General features: G+C 37.4%; 1 protein-coding gene across 7 annotated transcripts in view; it reads right to left on the reverse strand.

Moving 5' to 3' along the window:
- The window catches only part of LOC127582227 (histone-lysine N-methyltransferase EHMT1-like), a 193,079-nt gene that overhangs the window by 42,741 nt on the left and 126,870 nt on the right, over positions 1-23,468 (reverse strand). For all 7 annotated transcript variants that reach the window (XM_052037349.1, XM_052037351.1, XM_052037353.1 and 4 more), the window contains 9 exons: positions 22,112-22,218; positions 21,547-21,669; positions 19,050-19,151; positions 18,224-18,328; positions 15,354-15,508; positions 14,031-14,198; positions 11,715-11,859; positions 1,899-1,976; positions 785-900 (listed from right to left, as the gene is read on the reverse strand). In XM_052037349.1, the coding sequence (XP_051893309.1) occupies positions 785-900; positions 1,899-1,976; positions 11,715-11,859; positions 14,031-14,198; positions 15,354-15,508; positions 18,224-18,328; positions 19,050-19,151; positions 21,547-21,669; positions 22,112-22,218 (1,099 nt within the window). The remainder of the gene's footprint in view (positions 1-784; positions 901-1,898; positions 1,977-11,714; positions 11,860-14,030; positions 14,199-15,353; positions 15,509-18,223; positions 18,329-19,049; positions 19,152-21,546; positions 21,670-22,111; positions 22,219-23,468) is intronic.

The following is a 23,468-nucleotide window of genomic DNA, read 5'->3' on the forward strand; positions in this document are numbered from 1 at the left end:
CATTGAAACTTACTGAGTTATGGTCACTATCGTCCCAAAGGCTTGCCCACTGACACTTGGCGCATTCGTGTTCTATCTACTTGCCCGGCTTCATTCCCTGGGATTAGGTCCAGCACTGCTCCATCCCCAGTCGGACTCTCTACGTACTGAGACAGAAAGCTCTCCTAGATGCACTTTAAAAAATTCACCCTATCTAATCCTTTCAGACAAAGGTCTCAGTTAATAAGAGGGAAGATGAAATCCCCTATTACTACAACCCTATTCCTCTTACATCTCTATTATTTACCAATATATCTGCTCCTGTCTCCTTCTGATCGTTGGAGGCCTGTAGTGTACCCCCAAAGTGAGATCACCCCTTTTTATTTTTAAGCTTTATCCATATGGTCTTATTTGAAGAGCCTTCTGAGACACCGTCCCTCATTACTGCAGTGATGGACAATGATGATCAGTAATGCAATGCCCCCTCCTCTTTCACATTAACCCCAGCCACGTCTGGGTGACTACAATAATATCATATTCCAACATGCTGATCAACGCTGAGTTCATCTGCTTTATCAGTCAGGCCTTTGCATTAAAGTAGATGCAAGTTATCCTTCCAGTCCTCCCATGTGACTTATCACACCCATGCCTGCTCTGCCTACTGGACTGACCTAGTTTTTCCTTCTGTATTTAAACAAAACCCGCTCCCAACTTTTACATGTACTCTGTGTCCCATCCCCTTGCCAAAATAAGTTAAAAGCCATCCAAAAGCATGAGCAATGTGTTAATAGGAACTTCACTTTACCTGATTCCATTTTGTACCACGCGATTTTTACACGTCCTCCAACATCCACAGGCATGGTTACACTCGAAGATGAGTGGTGGTTCCAGCATGTTGAATTCTGGGAGAAGACGCCCATCCTTAAAATACAAATCACGAGAAGTGTTAGTTTCACTGTGTTGAGCTTAAGCTCTGTAAGACTTCTAAGAGCATTAACTGCTTAAAACACTTCTTATATAATACCTTCCAATAAAGACTGGGATACTGTTTGGAAATTTTGTAAAAATTAAATTAAATTCTATTTTCATACTACCAATTATCAATTCCTTTTGATTTGCAGTTTCTCTAGATTTTTAAAATTTCCTACCAAACTCCCCAAATGCCCAAAGCAGGACCGCATTTCTCTTCTTACCTATGTTGTTAGTACCTATATGGACCACGATCTCTGGCTGCTCACCCTCCCCTTTCAGAATGTCTGGTGCCCACTCTAAGACATCCTTGACCCTGGTACCTGGGAGACAACACCGGAGCCTCACTCATGGCCACAGAAATGCCTGTCTACCCCCACCGACTATCATATCCCCTCCCACGACTGCACTGTTCTCAAAATGACCACTACCTCCGTATTCACAGCTTTCACTCACAGATACTGCCAGCCCCACTGAATTTGTAAGCCTTACCTCGCTCACTCTTGTGATCGCCTTCCCAACACTAATATTTCACACCATCTTCAAAGCAATATGTCTATTTTATGTGAAACATTTGGGATAATTGTTCACATTAAAAAGTGCTATAAAAATGCACATCCTCATTGGTGTCCAAAATTTCCAAACACAAAGGTAAATAAACAGGAACATTTCTGCTAATGAGCCAACTACATAACTTTAAGATGTTTGATTACTAAGTTGAATGCTCTAAGTCAAGTCATTCACCTAGTAACATCCGCATAGTGAAAATTAACTTCAATTAATTTCCTTTGTAGCAGTGAGAATTATACTGGGTCTCCAATTTACTTTTTTGAGAAACCATGCTCGACTCTGAGGAATTCTACAAATACAAACTAAAGTAGCACAAACATAGGATAAAACTCAGAAGGCAAGAGAAAATCATTTTTCTCAGCTGAAACTATCTTGCTTACCTGGCTATACCAGCAACGTATACTTAGTTGGCCACACATGCAGGCATTGGAAGAGCAGTCATCGTCACAGAAACAGTACTGTACATTGAAATAAGACAATTGTTTAGAAATATTCCAACAGTGAAAAGTAACCCATTAAAAATTAAATCTTTACTTAAGCAATTATTAGAGTTCCTTAATGAGATGATAAGATTAAAACATCTTACAATAAAAATAAACTCTCAAATCTTTCTCAATGACATTTCATTATACATTTAAAAGGTACCATGCATCTGGTAAAAAGGTAGTTAGGCTATTGGAAAAGACATCTTTGCATTTGAATTTTTAAATTTTGCAAATTTGCCAGTTAATTTAATCTGGGAAATTCTATTAAATTGTAACTAGTACTTCAACCACATTTCCTCTGACATTTGGTTCAAATATAGTCTCAGTTCTAACTAACTTTGTCCTCACCAATCTATCTGTTGTAGATCCATGATGACACTGATAGAAGTGACCACCACAGTCCTCACAGAGATGAAGTCCCATCTTCATAATGAGGCCACCTCCATTCTCTGTGTGGTACTACAATCATGGTAAATGGGATAGATTGATGTGGCAGTTCAAAACTGGCCATCTAGGAGGCTCCGTGGATCACCAGCTCTGCCACAATCTTTAGCTTCACAACCCAATACATCCCTCACTCTACTTTCAAGCCAAGCAACTGACAGTCGTTCACTGAGAAAAGTAGAAAGTCATCCCAGGAGCGGCATCTAAAAACAAAGTGCCAACTTGGAGAAGCTACGATGCAAAATTCTGTGGAGCAGACAGAGCTAATCAACCCCAAAATCACTGCAGTCCTTCCATTTCTAGTCATGAATTGTGATGAACAACTAAAACAGCAAACAGGAAGAGACTCCAAGAACATCCCCATCCTCAAGGATGCTGGACCTGGCATGCAAGTGAAGGCCAAGGTATTTGCAATTATAGAAGTGCCATGAAGATGGTACACCACCTTGGATCCCCACCATCACAGGTCTTCAGCCAATTCATTTCAATCCACTCCTCAATCTGTAATTTCAAGGTGAGCAGCACACACATTTACTTAAGCACAACTCAAGTAAACACAATAGTAAAAAAAAACTGATGGAAATCTGTCGCAATAGCTTCAAATGGCCATACATTTTAAAAACAGCTAAACTCATTTATATCAGACTTAATTCTTTTGGATTATATTTCCAAAAGCATTACATTGTCCAAGGATCTTTTCTTTGGGTGACCTCTGCCATAAGGTGCCACTCACTTTCCTGTAACTGTTATGACTCACTTCTGAAAATATTTTGAGTATCAATTACTGGCGTGTATGCTATCCAAAGGTTTTGCATAAGAATTCAAGTATGTTAGACCTCAATATTTGCCACTGAATATTATATTTCACCATGAACTGACCTATCCTGCCTGCGTGAAAATAGCTTCCAAAAGAAAATAACAGAATACAATTTTGTCTTGAAAAATCTTCAAATCCACTGCAAGCTTTACATGATGCAAGAAAAGAGGTACAATTTTCCCACAACAAATAATAAGTAATGTGAGAGGTATGAAAAAGATTATTCACCTCTGCCATGGAGCGGTTTCTACGGACATCAGGGGCTGCATTAAAGCTAAGTACTGTGTTCAAACAGTGGACTGGAAAACTAAAGACTCATTTTTCATTTCAGACTTGGAGTATTATAATATTCCTTTGAAGAAATGGCAAATTCAACTTTGTGATGATTTTAACAACAAATTGGTCCAAGAAGGTACCATTTTTGAATTAAAAAGTGATAAACAACTAAGTCAGACGATAGCCAATGAACCTTTTTCAAATGCATGGGAACTGAGCTTATTTAGCCTGTCATTGAGATAACAAAGAAGAAAAATCCAGCACAAAACCTCATTACCACAGACAAAATGCACAAATGCAGATGAAATGACAAATTCATTGTTACTTATGTTGCATGAACTATTACTTAAAGATTTAGTTTTAACCCAATTATCTTTGGCAATTAAAGGAGACAGTTGTATGTAATTCTCCAGTTCTACCCTAAAATAATGAATAGAAAATAAAATTACTTTTATTCTTGTTCTGACGTAACACTTGTACACCCTTGAAATCATTGAAGGAAAATCACTAATCAGATAAGCTTTAGAAAATTCAGTATGTTGCAAAGGCCAATCACATTAAGTGGCTATTAAGACAGATATAATAATGACTTTCAATAGTGCTCTAGTCAATGTGATTTATAAAAAGTCACCCTAACATTTGCGTATCTGGCAGCACCTTCAGGAAGTTTGTGACAGTATTAATTCTTACGTGAAATTCTGACATGAAACTCTAGCTCGGGCCATTAAAGACACTTTTTCTTCCCATTAATTATTTTAAGCTACTCAAGGACATCATCAGAGCTAAAGAGCTCCACTGAAAAGATGCATTAAATCAACTGCTGACAATTAAGTTTATTTCTGCTATTTTTTCCCATTAACAAATAATTAACAGTGATAAACAGGGCCATAATATGCTGTCGTGTTGGTTGCTTACTGAACAAGCTGTATTCCTTCTTGGTATTCCTTCAGAGGAACTACACTGTTGAATGGCTGCAGTCTCTGCAGTAAAGGTACTGCAGAATATACTGTCAGGTAAGAAGTTTCAGGATTTTTGACTGTCAATCAGGAACAATGCATTTCCAGTCAGGATGGTGAGAGACTTTTAGGTGACAGTATTCTCATATGTCCAGTGCCCACGTCCATCTAGTGAGTAGAGGTCATTGGTTTGAGAGATGCTGTTGAAATCCTAGTGCACTGCTACAGCTTATCTCATAGATACACACTGCTGATATGATGTACCACTGAAAGCTGAACACTAAAGAGTCAAATGGGCTATTGTGTCCTGCAGAGTGCTGAGCTTCTTGAAAGAAAACATTCACTCACAATCCGGACTCTTGTAGCTGGCTTGCTCTCTGTCCTGAGTTTATTCTCCCTCAATCTCTCCCTCCAGGTAAATTCACCAACCCTTACTGTGTCACTTACCTGACGTTGCCTTACCATGTGGCCGTTTTTACTGTTGCCTCAATCATCAGAGCCCGTCTCTGTTTACTTCCTAGTGTTGCTCTCCACACACAGACCCTTTGCCGCCAAGAATTTTCCTTCTTATCTGCACTTTTTCCAGATGGCAAAGGGGATGTGCTATTTCAAAATCAGAACAGTCTATTCTTTGATCTCCAGTTGCCACAATCTAAACTTTGCCTCCACCTTTAGTGTCCTGGTCCTCTTTAGAAACCATTACTCTCTCTCACTTGGCTGCCACTCCTGGTGCAGCCAACATCATTGCTCCCCTAAATCAAAGGGAGGCAGGCTTGAACAATAATGGCAACTGATTTAGCAAGATCACAGAAAGCACTGGCACTACTGTCATATACCAAACTGTTCACTTTTCCAGGATTGTTCAGGGCTATAAAAGCACCCAGTTGTTTCTTCCTCCTGTAATCCACCTGCTTTAATCACTCTCTCCCATCTCCTCCACCCTCATATGTAACATCAAATGCGACGTGCTCATGGCCTTTGACCACAAAGAATGCTTCTGTCAGATTCCATCCTCCCCAGCTGCCAGACCAAACTTCTACTGTTCCTCCCAGCCCTCGTCCCCAACTGGTAGAAATCCTCAGTCATGGCCTTTGTTTTCCTGCATCCATAGCGTTACTTCTGGTGTTCCCCAATGATCAATCCTTTGCCCCTTCCTAGGACAGCATGCTGTCCTAGGACTAGCTCTGCATGCTGGCCCTTGGAAATCTCATCTGAAAACATGGCACCAGTTAGCATGTACATTTTGATGGTGCCTTGCTTGACCCCTTTAGAATTTTTAGAATAGACCAATTTTTGAATTGTCATACTGTTATGCAAGATCTAATAGTGCCTGAGTGGAAATGTTAGGGAAGTCCAAAGCCACTGTCTTCTGTCTCCCTCATAAATTTAGTTACCTAACCACCGACTCTTTCCTCACTCCCTGGAAACTGTCCAAAACCGAAGATTCTTCACAACCAGCATATCATGTTTGACCTTGAGTTAAGAGTTGGAATTCAGCTGTCTGCCATCATGACCACATTTCCACTTCTGTAATACTGCCCGATGCTCACATTGTCTCAGGCCATCTGCTGCTGTAACCCTTTTCTATGCCTGCGTTACCTCAGGACTTAACTATTCCTATGTATTCCCAGGCAGCTGCCGTAAATTTAGAATCAAAAGCACTTCATAAACTTGACATCATCAAAAACTCTGATGCTCTAACTCATACCAAATCCTGTTCATTCATCACTTTGGATTTGATCCACATGGGAACTAATTAAGCAATGCCTCAAGCTTAAAATTCTCTGGGGTTTTGCCCCAGCCCCCTTCCTAATACTACAATACCCTTCAGCTTATGACCCTCTCAGCTTCATACAATCCTCACACGCATCTCCGAACTTAACCCCTCCATACCTCATGCTTTCAGATGCCAAGGTATTTTAGCTCTGGAAATGCTCCCCAAAACAGCTCTGCCTGTCCACCTCTTTATTTTAAGAAGCTCCATAAAACTTACCTCTTTGAGCAAACTTTCTGCCTTAATACCTCCTTAAATGTCTTGACATCAACTTTGTTTTATCAATAGTCACTCTGTGCATCCCAAGTTGCTATATAAGTGGATGCTTTGCTATTGTTAACAGCAGTGAGGAAGAAAAGGCATTGGGGAACATGAATGGGAGTTACTGATCACAGTGTTTATCTGATTGGTCCAGTTAAATGGAGACATACAGGATGTTGACTGTGGGGGATTCAATAGTGATAATGCTATTCAACATTAAGTAGTGGTGGTCAGATTTTATCTTATTTGAAACGCTCTTTGCAGAACACTAAAAGGCGTCCTACCGATCTTTCTTCTCACTTTTAAGCTCAATTTTCTGAGTTCTTGATGCACAAATGCAGGGACTGCTTCATATTCAAGAAGTTGCAAATGAAACTGGACAGAGTGCAATCAAGAGGAAATATTCTCACTTCTAACCTTATGATGGAAGCAGGTCATTGGACCTACAACATTGCCCTGAGGAACTCCTGTAACAAAATCTGTAAAAACTCAATGACTGGGCAGAAATTTGTTCCTGTCAGTTTTCAAGAAGCTAAGGAGACACAATATAATCTGAAGCAAAAAATCGCTCGAGGAACTCAGTGGGTCAAACAGCATCTGTAGGCACAAAGGGATACTCAATGTTTTGGGTCAAGACCTTGCATCAGTCCTGATTCAATTTGGAATGTTGACTATCCCTAAATGCTCAGAGCATTTTTATTCAGGAGACTCACATCAGGAAGAAAGATAATCAACGTTTTTTTAGATTTTGGAGGGGTCAACTGTTCCATTCAAATTCACAAGCAAAGGTGAAAGGAGTTTCTATTTTTATAGACTCCTCAATTTCGTTTGTTCATCATGAGACAATATCAGACCCAAATGGTAGATTTTTATTAATTACTGGTCTACTTCATAATAAAAAAGTTGTTATGGTTAATGTTTATGCACCCAATGTAGATCACCCTGAATTTTTTTAAATATTTGTTTGCATTATTTCCTCATTTAAATGAATACTCTGTGATTATGGGTGGAGATTTTAAACTGATGTCTAAACCCTTCAATGAATAGATCTGTGTCAAATCCTACACTTCCAAACAAATCCGCTGTCTTTATTAATTCTTTTTTAGTTGAATCCGGAATCTTAGATGTTTGGAGATTTCTACACCCAGTTGATAAAGAATTTTCATTCTTTTCTTATGTCTACCATAATTACTCGAGGATTGATTATTTTTTTTAATTGATGCTAGATTAGCTCCACTTACTACGGACTGCAAATACGATGCAATTGCCATTTCTGATCATGCATCATTGAGATTATCAATTAAATTACCAGATGTATCCTTTGATGTCAGACAATGGCGATTTAACCCCTCGCTATTACAAGACTTAGATTTCGTCCAATTTATTAAAGAACAGATTTCATTTTTCTTTTTAACTAATTTTACTGAAGAAATCTCCAGTGGGATAATATGGGATACGTTTAAAGCATACATCCGTGGTCAAATTATTTCATATTCCGCTGGATTGAAAAAACGAACTAATAATGAAATACGTACATTAGCTGACAAGACTAAAGAAATCGATAAAATATATTCTGTTACTCCTAATCTGGAGCTTTTTAAAAAGAGAACAGAACTGCAACTACAACATAGTTTATTATTAACATCTTCAACTGAAAATCTACTACTAAAAAACAAAAGTCAATTTTATATACATGGTGACAAATCTGGTAAATTATTGGCCAACCAATTGAAAGCTACCATATCTAAACGTCAGATTAATAAAATTCGTAAACCGGATGGTCCCTACACGATAGATCAAGTTCAAATTAACAAATCCTTTCAAGAATTTTATTCTTCTTTATACCAATCAAATCCCCTGAGGATCCTACTTTAATACATGAATTTTTAAGAGATTTGAAGATTCCCCAGTTATCTTTAAATGAACGCTCTATATTAGATGCTCCCATTTCGGAGTAAGAAATAAAGAAAGTAATATTTTCAATGAATTCTGGTAAAGCACCCAGCCCTGACAGATACACAGCTGAATTTTTTAAATCCTTTTCTGTTAATCTTGTTCCCTGGTTAGCCAAAATTTTTAAAGATGCCCTATCAGTGGGTAAACTACCACAATCTTTCTATGAAGCAACTATTACTTTAATTCTTAAAAAGGATAAAGATCCCACTGATTGTGCATCTTATAGACCTATTTCTTTATTAAATGTAGATTCCAAAATATTTTCCAAAATATTGGCCTTTAGATTGGAAAAGGTTCTTCCACAAATTATCTCTGAAGACCAGACAGGATTTATTCAGAATCGTTATCTATATTTAACATTAGGAGATTAATGAATATTATATATATCCCTTCATCCCAAATTCCAGAATGTGTTGTTTCACAAGATGCTGAGAAGGCATTTGACAGAGTCGAATGGGAATATCTATTTAGTACACTTCAAAAATTCAATTTTAGTCCTAAATTTATATCTGTGATTAAAATGGTTTATTATGCACCTATGGCTTCAATACTTACTAATAATCAAAGATCTCCTTTGTTTAGGCTTTTTCGAGGTACTAGACAAGGCTGCCCGTTAAGCCCTTTATTATTTAATATTGCTTTAGAACCTTTGGCTATTGCATTTTGGGATTCTTCAAATATATGTGGTATTACTCACGGACAGAAGATTCATAAGATATCTCTTTACACAGATGACCTGTTACTTTATATTTCTAATCCACAGGAATCTATCCCCACAGTACTATCACTATTAGATCAGTTTAGTGTTTTTTCTGGCTATAGATTAAATTTTAATAAGAGTGAACTTTTTCTATTAAATATGCAAATTCCAATTTATAGCCAATTACCTTTTAGATTGGTAACTGACTATTTTATGTATTTAGGTGTTAAAATTACTAAGAGACATAAGGACTTATTTAAAGCTAATCTACTGCCTTTAATTGACCACGTTAAACAATTATTTACTAAATGGCCCCCACTGTCTCTATCATTGGTAGGCCAAATTAATGCGGTTAAGATGACTACTTTACCAAAATGTTTTTATTTATTTCAAGCGATTCCAACTTTTGTTCCAAAATCTTTTTTTGACACTATTGATTCTAAAATTCTTTCATATATTTGGCAGAATAAAAACCCAAGGCTAAGAAAGAAATATTTACAAAAACTAAAAAAGGATGGTGGTATGGCCCTGCCTAACTTTAGATTATATTATTGGGCAATCAATATCAGATATTTAATTTTTTGGACACAAGATTCAAATGTAATTCAATGCCCCAAATGGGTACACCTTGAGTCCCAATCAGTACTTGAATTTTCATTAGTTTCTATTTTAGGAGCTCCACTCCCTTTTGCACTTACCAAATTAAGTAAACATATGATTAACCCAATTGTTAAACATACAATACGAATATGGTTTCAATTTCGTAAAATTTTTGGATTGAATAAATTTAATCTATCAAGTCCCATTCAATCTAATTTTTTCTTTCATCCATCCAGAGTTGACTCAGCTTTTTCCATACGGAAAAGGAAGGGAATAGTATGTTTTCGTGATCTATTCATTAATAACTGTTTTTCATCTTTTGAACAATTGTCTAACAAATACAATTTGCCTAGATCACACTTTTTTCGATATTTGCAAATTAGAAATTTTTTAAGAGCTACTATACCCTCTTTTCCCACACCTTACAAAACTAAAATTACGGAAAAAATTTTTGGTTTTAATCCTTGTCAGAAGGGCTTGATAGTAATAATTTATGATTTAATTATGAAAATTCATTCAGAACCACCGGACAAAATTAAGAACGAATGGGAAAGTGAACTCCAGACATCTATACCTACAGAGACTTGGAAGAAAATTCTTCATTTAGTTAATACACCTTCAATGTGTGCCAGGCATTCTTTGATACAGTTTAAGGTAGTTCACAGGACCCACATGTCAAAAGATAAGCTAGCTCGTTTTTATCAACATATAAATCCTATATGTGACAGATGTAAATCGAATGTGGCTTCTTTGACACATATGTTTTGGTCCTGTCCTCTTTTGGAAAAATATTGGAAAGATATTTTTAACATTATTTCAAATGTATTGAAAATTAATTAAATCTGGCCATCTATCTGCCGCTGCTAAGCGTATGATTGCCTTTGTTACATTAATGGCCAAACGATCCATTTTGCTTAAATGGAAGGATCCAATACCCCCTACTACTTTTCAATGGTTATCTCAAACTATATCATGTTTAAACTTGGAAAAAATTAGGAGTGGTACTGTTGATTCTTCGCTTAAATTTGAGGAACTCTGGAGTCCATTTATTCAATATTTTCACATGATATAGATCCCCTTATAATAACCTTTCAATTTAGAGGAATGGAGTTGATGACATAATATTGCTCTGTTTCTATTGAGAAATTTTAGTCCAGTTTTGTTTTTTGTTTTTTTTGAATTTTTTTTTCTTTAGCTAAGTTTGGTTTGATATATTGTTGATAATTTTTCTTATTGTTTTGTTTTTTTTTCTTTTTTTATATTTTATAATAAATCTTTTTCTTTTATATTCATTCACTAACAGATCATTGGATCTACAGATTTCTTTTATACTCTATTGTTCTTTATGATTATCCATGTCATGATTGTTCTCCTGATCTCTTTGTATTACATGTATAAACATTGATATATTAATCTGTATTAATTTGAAAACTAATAAAAAGATTGAAAAAGAAAGAAATGTTGACTATCCTTTTGCCCCCACAGCTGCTGCTTGGCCTGCAAGTTCCTCCAACAGCACGTTTTTTGCTACAAGAAGCCAAGATTGATTTATGCCTTTTAATGTTCTCTATTTTATTACTTTGTCTTTCCTAAATATTAGATGTGTGCAATAATGACAGGACAAATTCTACTGTCCATCTTTTGGGATCTCAGGACATTGAGTCAACCACACACTGTGATAGAGGTCACATGTAAACCAGTCCGGGAAATTTCCCAGTAGAGAAATCAAACTCAGATGGGTTTTTATATTCTGTAGCTAACCCAGATTTCTATTGAATTTAGTTTTGGTGGTAAATGAAGTCAAATTAGTGGCTAAAATTCCAGTACATTTTAATAAGGCTACGTAACCCCACAGTTGTTTAGCATGTCTCAGGGATCTTATATTTTAAAATCAACGTTGCAGAAATTCATCTTCCTTTGGACATACCTGCAGATGTGTGATGTTCCTGTCAATGTTCATTGGAGAAGTTACACAATTTTGGGAGACATATTTATAGTCATTTGGACATGGTTCATCATCCACTCCATTGACGCATGGGATCGGTACATGTTCATATCCTCTACCAATATCTCTGTTTTTGAGGATCAAAATGCAATTGATTTTACAAAAAGAACTCAAACTAAGACACAATTCGTGAACAATGCAGAAAGGTAAAACTACTGTCTGGGAAAACAAGGTACAGAGGGCTCACGCTCTGCATCAGTTTAAAATGAAAGCTTAGTAACATTTTTCCACCTGCTCTCTATTCAAGTGAAGTTCATTGTTGAACAGTGCAGAGGAGCAGGCAGTGGTTGTCAATCCAAATATGCAAACCTACCCGAGACTGAAATACAAAAAACAGCAGCAGCAGTTTGAGGATTAAACCTGGGAAATTTGTTTTGTATGATTCCGCCACAAGCTACAGAACGTACAAGTACTGGCTTTCAGATTGGTTTCTCAGCAAGGAAAGAAAATAGCTACAAAGCGAAGGCAGCAGCGAAACAACTTTTATAATTCTTGTCTACCCATTCATTGACAATTAAATCCTAAACTTTACCATTTCAACTGTTAAAATGGTTTTGTTTAGCTCTTTTGTTCAGTGCCAACCATGATGCTAACTTAAACTGCACATCTGCCTGCTCATGGTCCACATCCTTCCATTCCCTGCCTGCTCATGTGATGGTCTAAATGCCTCTTCAATGTTGCTATCGTATACACTTCCACTACCTCCCCTGGCAGCACGTTCCAGGCACCTACCGTTCCCTGTGTAAATAAACTTGCCATGTACATCACCTATGCCCTCTAGTGTTTGACATTTTCACCCTGGACTACCCTGTCTATTCCTCTCATAATTTTATATACTTTGATCGGGTCACCCCTCAGCTGCCAACGCTCCAGAGGAAACAATCCAAGTTTGTTCAACTTCTCAGAGTCAATACTCTCTAATCCAGGCAGCATCCTTGTGAACCTCTTCTGCACCCCGTCCAAAGCCTCCACATCCTTCCTGTAATGCAAGCAGAACTGCACTAAGTACTCCAGATGCGGCCTAACCAAAGTTTTATACAGCTGCAACATGACCTCTCAACTCTTATACTCAAGACCACGAACTAAGAAGAAAAATATGCTGTATGCCTTCTTTACCACCCTATCTACCTGTGTTGCCACTTTCAGCTATGAACTCCACTTCCAGCTATGAACTTGCACCCCAAGATCCCTCTGTACATCACTGCTCCTGAGGGTCCTGCCATTTATTGAAAACTTTCTTCTTAAATTTGACTTCTCAAAGTGCAACACCTCATGCTTGTCTGGATTAAACTCCATCTGCCATTTCTTAGCCCATATTTCCAACTGGTCTATATCTTGCAGAATCCTTTTAACGATCTTCCTCACTATCCACAACTCTGCCAATTTTTTTGTGGTATCTGAACACTTACGAATCAGCCCACCTACGTTTTCATCCAGCGCAACACAAGATTCCACCATTTGTATTTTCATCCAAATCATTTATATTCATGTATCAAACAATAAAAGTCCCAGCACTGACCTTGTCCTGCAGAAAACCATTGGTCACACACTTCCAGTCAGAATAACACCCTCCAACACTATTCTATAGCCAAGCCACCTTTAAATCCAACTTACCATGAGGCACCTTGTTGAAAGCTTTACTAAAGTCCACGTAGATAACATCTACTACCCTACCCTCATCAATCACCTTTGTCACATCCTCAAAAAACTCAAGTTTGTAAGACATGACCTCTTCCACGAAACAAAACAGGAACCCAAAAGGGCACTTTCACAGCTGCGAAATGAGACCAATTTTATAAATGCACATGTTAATATTACAGTCATACATAGTGAACATACATGCAACATCTAATAAAATGCAATTTCTCTGAAAAATTGGAACTAACTTGCAATTGCTGTTCTCATAGTATCCTTACTACTTAAATAAAACATTCAATGCAAGTACATACAATAGAAATTGCAATACCATAAATAAACAACAAGATTTGTTTTTCGTTTTGGCCAATTGTGATTTTTCATATTTAATGTATTTTGTAGGCTTTGTCCAAAATTGCAAATTAAGAATTAAGATCAGTTTGATTGCTATAGTATTGGTGGCATTGCTCAAGACAATTTCAAAGGAGCCAATAAGATGGATGCACAGATGGTGGTCTTTCAAACAGGAATGTCCAATATATTAAAGTTCAATTATTTTACAAAAATTAAAGGTGAAATAGAAGGAAATTTTCTGTATCATACCTACTAACTAGCCTCTCAGCCTGGGTAATCTTATTAGCCGATGCTTGCTTCAGTTTTTTGTTCACCTGTAGTGCAACCCAGACTTGCGAATTCAGGCTTGAACATTCAAGTGGAGTCTCACCTTCCTTATTCTTAATGTTAACATCAGCGCTACGTGAAAGGAAAAGCCTAGATGTGTACAATTACAAGCAGATTTAGTGCCAGAATATCCTTGAAATACATTTCAAGTGTAATTGATTTTTTTATATACATCTTTCTACAATAGCACCCATATTACCCGACTACAAATCAATATTTATAAACCATATGACCCTGAATTTAGAGCTATTCCACCAGTTTAGCAAAACTGACATAAAAGTGCTCTTCAACGTTCTGCAGCTTTTCAAACTGAAGTTTTTGTGCACCAGGCATTGAAGTATAAAGCAATGGCTTAGTGTTATTCTTCAAATGACAACTTTCATTCCCACCCCCACACACAGTTATCAGAGATTATCTCTAGGAAAACAGTTAACTTTCCCAAAAGACTACTGAAAAGGAATAATCCTTGCACAGTGTAACTGACAAGAATAATTTCTCCTAGAAGAAAGGAAAATAAAGAAGAAATATGGAAATTGTAATGAAGTTTTCCAGCTGAGGCCAATGATCACTACATAAAATAACTCTTGATAATTTTGATTGAAGATGAAAACCATTAGGGTCTTAAATTTGTAGAAGTTATAATGTTACTTAATTGATCTTGTTTTTCCAAAAAAGATTAGCTACAATATTAAGAAATTTAAAAAAAATAACAGCAAATCCAAAATAATGCGAAAAAAAATTAAACATATTTGGATAAGACTAAATGAAAGTAATGAAATAAGAGCAGCTTGTGTACGAAGATCAGTTTTATTTAAAAAAAAACAAATCTATACACTGTGTTCACATTTTAGTAGCCAAACCTCTGCAACTCATCTGACTGCAATTAAAGTAGTGGTGCACAATATTATTGCAGGGACTACCAGACTGATGATCAAAAACACTCAAAGAATGTGAAGAAATTGACTTTTGTCTATCATAAAACTCACTGCCAACCAATCCCCCCCATCCAAAATGCTGCACTTATGTACATTATGGGTGTGGCGAGTGTGGTCAGCTAGGCACATACTGAAGGGGGCTGGAAGGAAATGTGCCACAGGCCCTGTTATGTGCAGAAAACAAAATAACCTAGCTTTCCAATCATACAGAAACTTGGTCTAATAATTTATGTCAATACTATCACGTTCAGACTTCACAAATATTTATTACATAACTGCCAGTGACACAAGTATTTATTACAATACTTACACAACACATTCATAATGATTTTCCCTTGATGCGATATGTAGAGGGGAGTCACCATGCATATTCACTGCAGTTAGATCACACCTTGCATTCAAGAATATCTCAGCAATATCCACACACCCTGAGAAAGCTGCCCAGTGCAAACAAATATTCTCTTCCTGTGCAATGAAAATAGGAAGAGAACACTTAAAGCTTAAATTCTTTTCCAACTTCAAAGAATTTTTAATAGAACTCTATAGATTTAATTATTTTGCAACATTTGGCAAAAACCCTTAGTGTTCCTACAAATACCATATAAAAATATAATTAAGTAATGTCAATGTTAATGTTCATAATAACATGGGCATGAGTGAAAGGTCAATCAGGTACTAGTTTCATTAAAAGTGATGAAAACCATCTCTGAAGTTAAATAAATCTAGAAATGAAGTTACCTTTATGAAACAGTTTTACGTGACAGATTTTTCAGTGAGCAAGACACGCAAGGTTTGCTATTTTAGAACTGACTGTAGCATGCTGCACTTATAGTAAAACTCAGCATGAAAAAATACAGGAAAAAAAACTAAATGATGAGGTTACTTTACAGCTGAAAGAATATGCCAGACGTGAAAGGATGCAAATATGAGAGGAATGTTTCCTACTTTTAGTATTTGAATTTAATGCAGATTAAAAAAGTCTTTACAAGCTTGAGTATTATAACATTCCAATATTTGGGACAAAACAACCTATCATAATGTATTTCAGCCTTAATATGTGCAGCTCTCGATTTTTAAGAGCCTTTGCAATTTGTTTCACTCTCCACACATAAATGCCAATGTTGAGAAATGGTCAAGTGACAATTCTCACTTGCTATTCCTACCTGGATAAATAATTTAAGTGCAAACTGCTTTACATTGACATCCAGCAACAAGGAAAATGATCCTACTAAAACAATACAATTGTCAGCAGCAGAGTTCAGAACTGACAAGATGAACCAAATATACAATAAATCTTCCCTCACTTGTCCAATATGTCTCAAGAACTACAGTTAAGGCACCAAGAAAAATATTCTCCAGCCTTCTGTGTTTTATTCAAAATAAAATGCCAATTTAGCAACAAAATGTAGTAAACATCAGCATCTGCAATTTTTGTGTTGATAGAGATTAAACTCAATTCTAATGGATTCATTACAACTGTGGGGGAAAAAAGGCAGGCTACATTTCATCAACCTATGCCAAATTGTAACCAAATCTTACAAATTGATAGAGAAACAAGGACTGCAGATGCTGGAATCTAGATGAAAAACACAATGATGCTGGAGGAACTCAGCAGGCCAGGCAGCATCTGTGGAGAAAAGCAGGCGGTCGACGTTTCGGGTCAGGGCCCTTCTTCAGGACTGAAGATAGGAAAAGGGGAAGCCCGATATATAGGAGGGAAAAGCAGAGCAGTGATAGGTGGACAGAAGAGGGGAGGCGGGGTGGGCACAAGGTGGTGATAGGTAGATGCAGGTAAGAGATAGTGATAGGCAGGTGCGGGGGAGGAGGGGAGAAGAGATCCACCAAGGGGTGGGGGGAATGGGTCAAAGGTAAGGAGGAAAAAAGGGGGACAGAAGAAAGACAGATAGGCTAGGAAAGGGAAGAAAAGGAGAAGCATGTTTGGGGTGTGTGTGTGTGGTGTGTGTGTGTGTGTGTGTGTGTGTGTGTGTGTGTGTGTGTGTGTGTGTGTGTGTGTGTGTGTGTGTGTGTGTGTGTGTGTGTGTGTGTGTGTGTGTGTGTGTGTGTGTGTGTGTGTGTGTGTGTGTGTGTGTGTTACTTAAAGTGGGAAAATTCAATGTTAATGCCGTTAGGCTGCAAGATTCAAAGACGGAAAATGAGGTGCTGTTCCTCCAGTTTGCACTTGTAATTCTCCTGACAGTGGAGGAGGATGAGGACTGACATATCGGTGATAGTGTGGGGTGGGGGGGGTGGGAATTGAAATGACTAGCAACGGGGAGATGCAGGTCACGGTTACAGACAGAGCGCAGATGTTCTGTGAAATGGTCACCTAGTCTGTGTTTAGTCTCACCAGTGTAGAGGAGGCTACACTTGGAGCACCGAATGTAGTAGATGCTATTAAGGGAGGTGCAGGTGAATGTCTGTCTCATCTGGAAGGACTGTTTGAGTCCCTGAATGGAGGTCATGGAGGCGGTGTAGGGGCAGGTGTTGCACCTATGGTGGGGGCAGTGGAAAGTTCCCGGGGTGGGAGGAGTGAACTAGGAAGTTGCAGAGACTTGCACTTTAAGTAATCCTCACACGCCCCTCCCAACCATGCCTCTTTTTTTCTTCCCTTTCCTAGCCCATCTTTTTTTCTTCTACCCCCCTTTTTACCTCCTTACCTTTGACCCATCCCCCAGTGGATCTGCTCTCCCCTCCTCCCCTGCACCTGCCTATCACTATCTCTTACCTGCATCTACCTATCACCACCCTGTGCCCACCCCACCTCCCATCTTTTGTCCACCTATCACTGCTCTGCTTTTCCCTCCTATATATTAGGCTTCCCCTTTTCCTATCTTCAGTCCTGAAGAAGGGTCCTGACCCAAAACATTGACTACCTGCTTTTCTCCACGTATGCTGCCTGGCCTGCTGAGTTCGTCCAGCATCATCGTGTTTTTCTCCTATAAACTGATAAGTCATCACTATGAGCAGAGACCAAGATGTTTGATCAGAATACCAATATAATTTCTTTTCGTTTTTCCTCTCTTGTGCAACTTCTAAACAGAAAATTAGGACACAACATAGCTAGAAAGAAGCACATTAGAAACTCTTTATAGTTCATTAGAAGTTTCTAAATGTTAAAGCAGTATTTTTCCAGATTCATACCGTTAAATTTGTTTATGCCTAGGAGATTAAGTAACTTACATTGTCCCTAATGTTGATATCAGCTCCTTTTGACAGCAGCAGCTTTACAATATCTATGTGCTTATACTCTGTGGCCCAAATCATGGATGTCCAACCACCATCATCCTGTTCAACAAATAAAAATGGCACAAGTAAATTCACTAAAGAAACAAGAACACGGGAAAAGAAATGAGGAATGAACTCCATGTCTGACTGAGCATATCCAGTATTTCCTGTTTTTACTCCAGATTTCCAGCATCACTGTTATACATTTACATTATATTTCCCATTACGTAACATGGTACGAGATTAAACATTAGTCCCCAGTTTTTAGGGGGCAAAAAATCAATGTTTCCTGAACTTTTACACCTTTTATTCTCTCACTAATTGACAGTAATTTCTTGATGGGGTCTCTGGATCGAGAACAAGAATTTAGTCCTAGCCTTTTTATCTGCTTCACCCAGGATACTAGAAGTAAATGGGCAAGTTCATTAATTACCAAAGATCCACAAAATCAGAGACGTTAAAGCAAATTCTTGATGTTTTTTCCCCACATCTTTGAATTTTTTAAGCATTCAAGATGCAGGAAAAACTGCCTTAATTACAGTTGAGATAAGTCAGATTGGGTAACAGATCCTGTTCCCTTTCCAAATGGCACAGAAAAGTATTGCACCCGCAGCTCAGACCAATGATGGGAGTATAAGGCATCATACTTGAAGTGGCTGGATGTGTGATGAAACCTCCAGAATGCACCCAATTAGCTCTGACAACCTTGGTAAAGCTCAGGGGTGGGCAGTTAAGATGTGACACGAGCTTTATGGAACACTTATACAGATATCTGACTCACCTGACAGTTTACGTCTATTAATCCTGTGGACAGAAGATGTACAACCACATCATAATGTCCCTTCTTAGCTGCCAGATGAAGGCAAGTTGAACCTTCAACATCCTAAAACAAAAGGAATGTAACTGATGTTAAAAAGTATAAAAGTGCAGAAAACTTTGTCGGTAGATAAATGGAGTTCCAATGCCCAAATTTTGACCTAATAAATGTTCAGGAATGAGCCGAACAAGTTATCTCTAGACTGAAACTTTGAATTGCAGAGATTCACAGAAGTCTGACGTGGTTATCTGAGACTTCAAAACTAAGGTGGTTTTGAGCTTTGCAATCAAGTCCTTTGGCAACAAGCTTAGACATCTTTAAAAATAATTCACTATGATTTTAGAATAAATCGATAGAAGCAGAGTCAGGTATTAATAAAATTTAAACCAACTGAGAATGTTCATATTTCAGAAATTGTTTCCAATATGAAACCATGAACAGAAAATTAGCACCAGCTGTGGTCTTTAAATTCTGTGTAGCTGGCAAGCCAAGAAGGTTTTTTTTTGTTTGGACATTTTGCTGTGAAGGAAATATTCCCAGGAAGTTGAAGATTAAATACAAATGAGACATTATCAACATGCCAACGAAGAATTTTAATATATTCAGTTTCTAACAACATAACTTTTATTCTGAAACTTTCTTCAACTGACAAAGACCATCAATCAAGAACCTAGTCTTTTAATACACTATTGTAGCTCAATACTGAAAACGTTAAATGATCTCCAAAGTCAAAGAATAAAGTGCAGCAGTGGATAGGTGCCCCTTATTAAGAGAAATTGTGCTTAAATATAAACCAAATTAACAGGATCAATTTATCTTCCAATTTATTCTAAGAGTTAGAACAAATTACATTTTTGATAGTCTAAGCTTGTTGCCAATGTACTTGAGCCGAATGCACAGAAGTTTTGTAATCTCAGACAAACAAGTCCATGATGTTAGAATTCTTCTCTTTGAAACCAAGGCTTAGTCTTGACAAATTTGTTTGTACATCTGTGTCAAGGCTGTCTAATGGCAAAACTAGTTATCCAAAATGAAAAGGGTTCCATTCTGCAATGTCACTTGACACCTAATGAAGTTTAGTATTTATAAAGGCAAGTCAAACCACTCTCAGCTATTTTTTTCACCCTTGAAATACTGTTTGGAGTTTTCCATCCCTCCTCTCATTTCCTGTGGTTTTCTAACTTCTAGTGGTTTCTAGTGGCATTTCTGGTGTTCCAAGCAAACATGGTCATTAGTTACATCATAGAAGAATCACATTTTGTTTTCTTTTTTTTAAACAAAACAATTACTGGAATAAATTTCTCTTTTGCTTTCTCCAACTGTGCAGAAAAGAATTACATAAACCAGAGTCATTCTGAAGCTTAAGATATTAATAAACTTTGCCAAACATTACCTGATACATGCAAGATGATAACCTAAGATACCCAAGAGGTAACGGCATTATGTGTTATAACAAAGCATAGTCCCACGTTGTCACAGAATACAGATTCATTTTTGTTTGTATCGTGGCTTTGAGATGTCTCCTGTAGGTTCACTAGTAATCAACTTTACATATATATTCTCAGTCTATAATTTGCTAAAAAGCCAATTAGATTCCAAAGTAATGTAGTGTGATTCGTTACACTGCAATGGATACCCTGGAGTGCTGACATGGCAGCAAACTCATCATGTCACAATAATGAAGCTCAGATTTTGAAATTATTCCCATTTGTACAGCATGTGATGCTTGGGAACAGAACAATTGTACGTTTGCTATTTTTTCTTTCTTTTGCAGACATAATTAAACATGAATTAGCTGCACTATTTGTGATGCAATTCCAAAGTGAAGAATGATTAATGATGTAATTACTTAATGATAATTATGTAAAAAAAAATTGCAATTAATCCATGAAAAAACGTACAGAGAATGGAATTAATAAGAGTGGGCACACAGAGAGGATTAAACAAGTCAGCAGATTTAGTTATTAGGATACTATATCAGAGAACGCAATAGACTCAGTTTACAAATAGAGTTTTTTCATAAAAGGTCAAGTGACATTCGACAGTACTAAGCTAAATGCTGTTTGGCACCCTGTGCCAATTTCAATCATCAATAGAGAATAAATTTCCCCTTAATATCCTGTTTCAACTCCAGACTCAGAAGGGTACCTCTTATTGTACCATAAATATACTTACAAACATCAATCAACATCTCCAGGCTGTTCAGATTGAGATAACAAAAAAGTGATGGATGGCACATTGGCTCACAACACTCAAAAACTGGAGGAAAGTCTCTCCAAACTTATTTCATTTTGGACCTTTACATCCACGAAAGAGACTTCCATCCCATCTTTTAACACTTTATCTTACAGTACAGGGGTGAAAGAACAATGAGGGGAACCACCTTGAGGAAAGAAACACAGAAGATAATCTACGTGGAAATTAATGTTGCAAGCATTTGACTTGTTGCTTGAATTCTAACCTTGTGATCTCCCAGTGCACCAGCCTTCAAGAGGTATTTTACTGTTTCAAGCTGGTTGTTCTCTGCTGCTTCCATCAGTGGTGTTCTCTGATCATCATCACAAGTATCTAGGTTAGCACCAGCCTGCAAAAGAGGTCAACTGTCTTTATAATACACAAATAAAATCAAAACACTGATGAATTAATTTCTCAGCAATATGATATGATTGTCCTGGTGAAAATAACAATCCGCTTCCTCTTAATCAAAATGACAGCCATGTAAATTCACCAATGACAATAAAATTTTCTAACAATATTTTTTAAAGCATGAAAAGATAAAAGTTAAATTTCGACATTTCTGCCTGCAGGGACTCAGAATGAGGATCCATCCATTGAAAGTAACAAATGCCATCATTGCCAGTCAATTTCACATTCTGAGATTTGAAGGGAGGCTTATTCAAAACGCTGAATATCACGACTTCTTATTGTGTCACAAACCCTCTTTCACATCGTAGAATTTTAAGAGTAGATACAGTTTCGTGTTCTTTTAAAAGGTTTAAAAGCCAACAACATAAAAACATTTTAACCTGTACAAGCATATGACAGATTTCCACATGGCCTATCTCAGCAGCTGCATGGAGAGGTGTCCGCTTATTCTGGTGCTCAGCTCTAAAGTTGGGATCGATCCCATCAACTGGGGAAAAGAGGATTGAAAAACAGTTAGCTTTGAGCAAATTCCTTAAGTTTTACAGTTTAATTTGGATCCATTTTCATGCCAGTAAATCAAATAACAATACATTGCACAATCATTTTCTTCCAATAAGTTAAAAGACAATGAAAATAGTAGTAAAAGGACTTTCAGCTCTAATACTTCTATAAAGTGCCTTTGAAAATCTGGTTATGGTCAAGTGCAAACTGTTGCTTTACTCAGTCTCCTAAGCAAATGTTTAAAATACCCATTTTTGATCAAAGATTGAAATTCCTGATGTTAGTTTTCACAAAAAAACATTTCCTTGTTTCCAAAAGCACTGAAAATAAGTTCCACCAGATCCCTGAAGCAACATTTATCCTAAACATCTTGAATCTCAGTCATAATGAAGTAAGGATTCAGCTCTTTTCTAAAGACTGTCAGATAGTTTGGTTGTATCTACAAACCGTGTGATTCAGTAATCATAAAATCACTATTCTTCACAAATTGTTTTCTCTAAGGTTTCTGCTTTTAATTTAGCAGTCCCCCAATTTCTAAAATTATGCCCTCAGGTCCAAAATCATCCTCGATGGTCTTCCGTAACCCATGGCAATATTGTAAAATCCTCTTTTTAAAATAGTGTGTGCAAGATTCAACTGCTCCAAACAGGGCCTCAAAGATTACCTGGACAAAATAAATCTCTATGCACAATCTTATTTTCTTGAGCTACATTCCATACACAAATCAAGAGAGGCAACTGGGTAACAGTTTGAGTACTTGATCTTCACTAATGCTGTAAATAATTTAATTTGAAATGTAAATTTTGCATTCATCTGTAAAAATATTAAGTAATTTCTACATTGACAATTACACAAGTGATTGAAGGGAACAAGCAAGATGGTGCAACATGGAGTATAATGTGGGCAAATGTGAGATTATTTTGTAGAATGAACAAGAAAACATTTTTTTTAAATGTGAGAATGTAGCGGCTGCTACCACGATGTGAAAGTAAGACACTAGTTGATGAGCTGCAGAACAAAACTGATTTATTTTCCCTCCTTGCGCGGGCCTTTTAAGAGGGACGGTTCCCGCCCACCGAAAACGGAAATGACGTATGCGCTACGTCATCAAACTTTTCCCGCGCGCGGGTTCTCCCCATCGCTTGGGGAATACGAAGGCCCAGCGCCATCTTGGGCCTCGCCGCTCCGACGACTCGCGACCCGACCGCCGAGCCGGTTCGCTTGCTCGGATGGTGA

This window comes from Pristis pectinata, chromosome 23 (assembly GCF_009764475.1).
Source record: "Pristis pectinata isolate sPriPec2 chromosome 23, sPriPec2.1.pri, whole genome shotgun sequence".
In the NCBI taxonomy this organism is placed as follows: Eukaryota; Metazoa; Chordata; class Chondrichthyes; order Rhinopristiformes; family Pristidae; genus Pristis; species Pristis pectinata.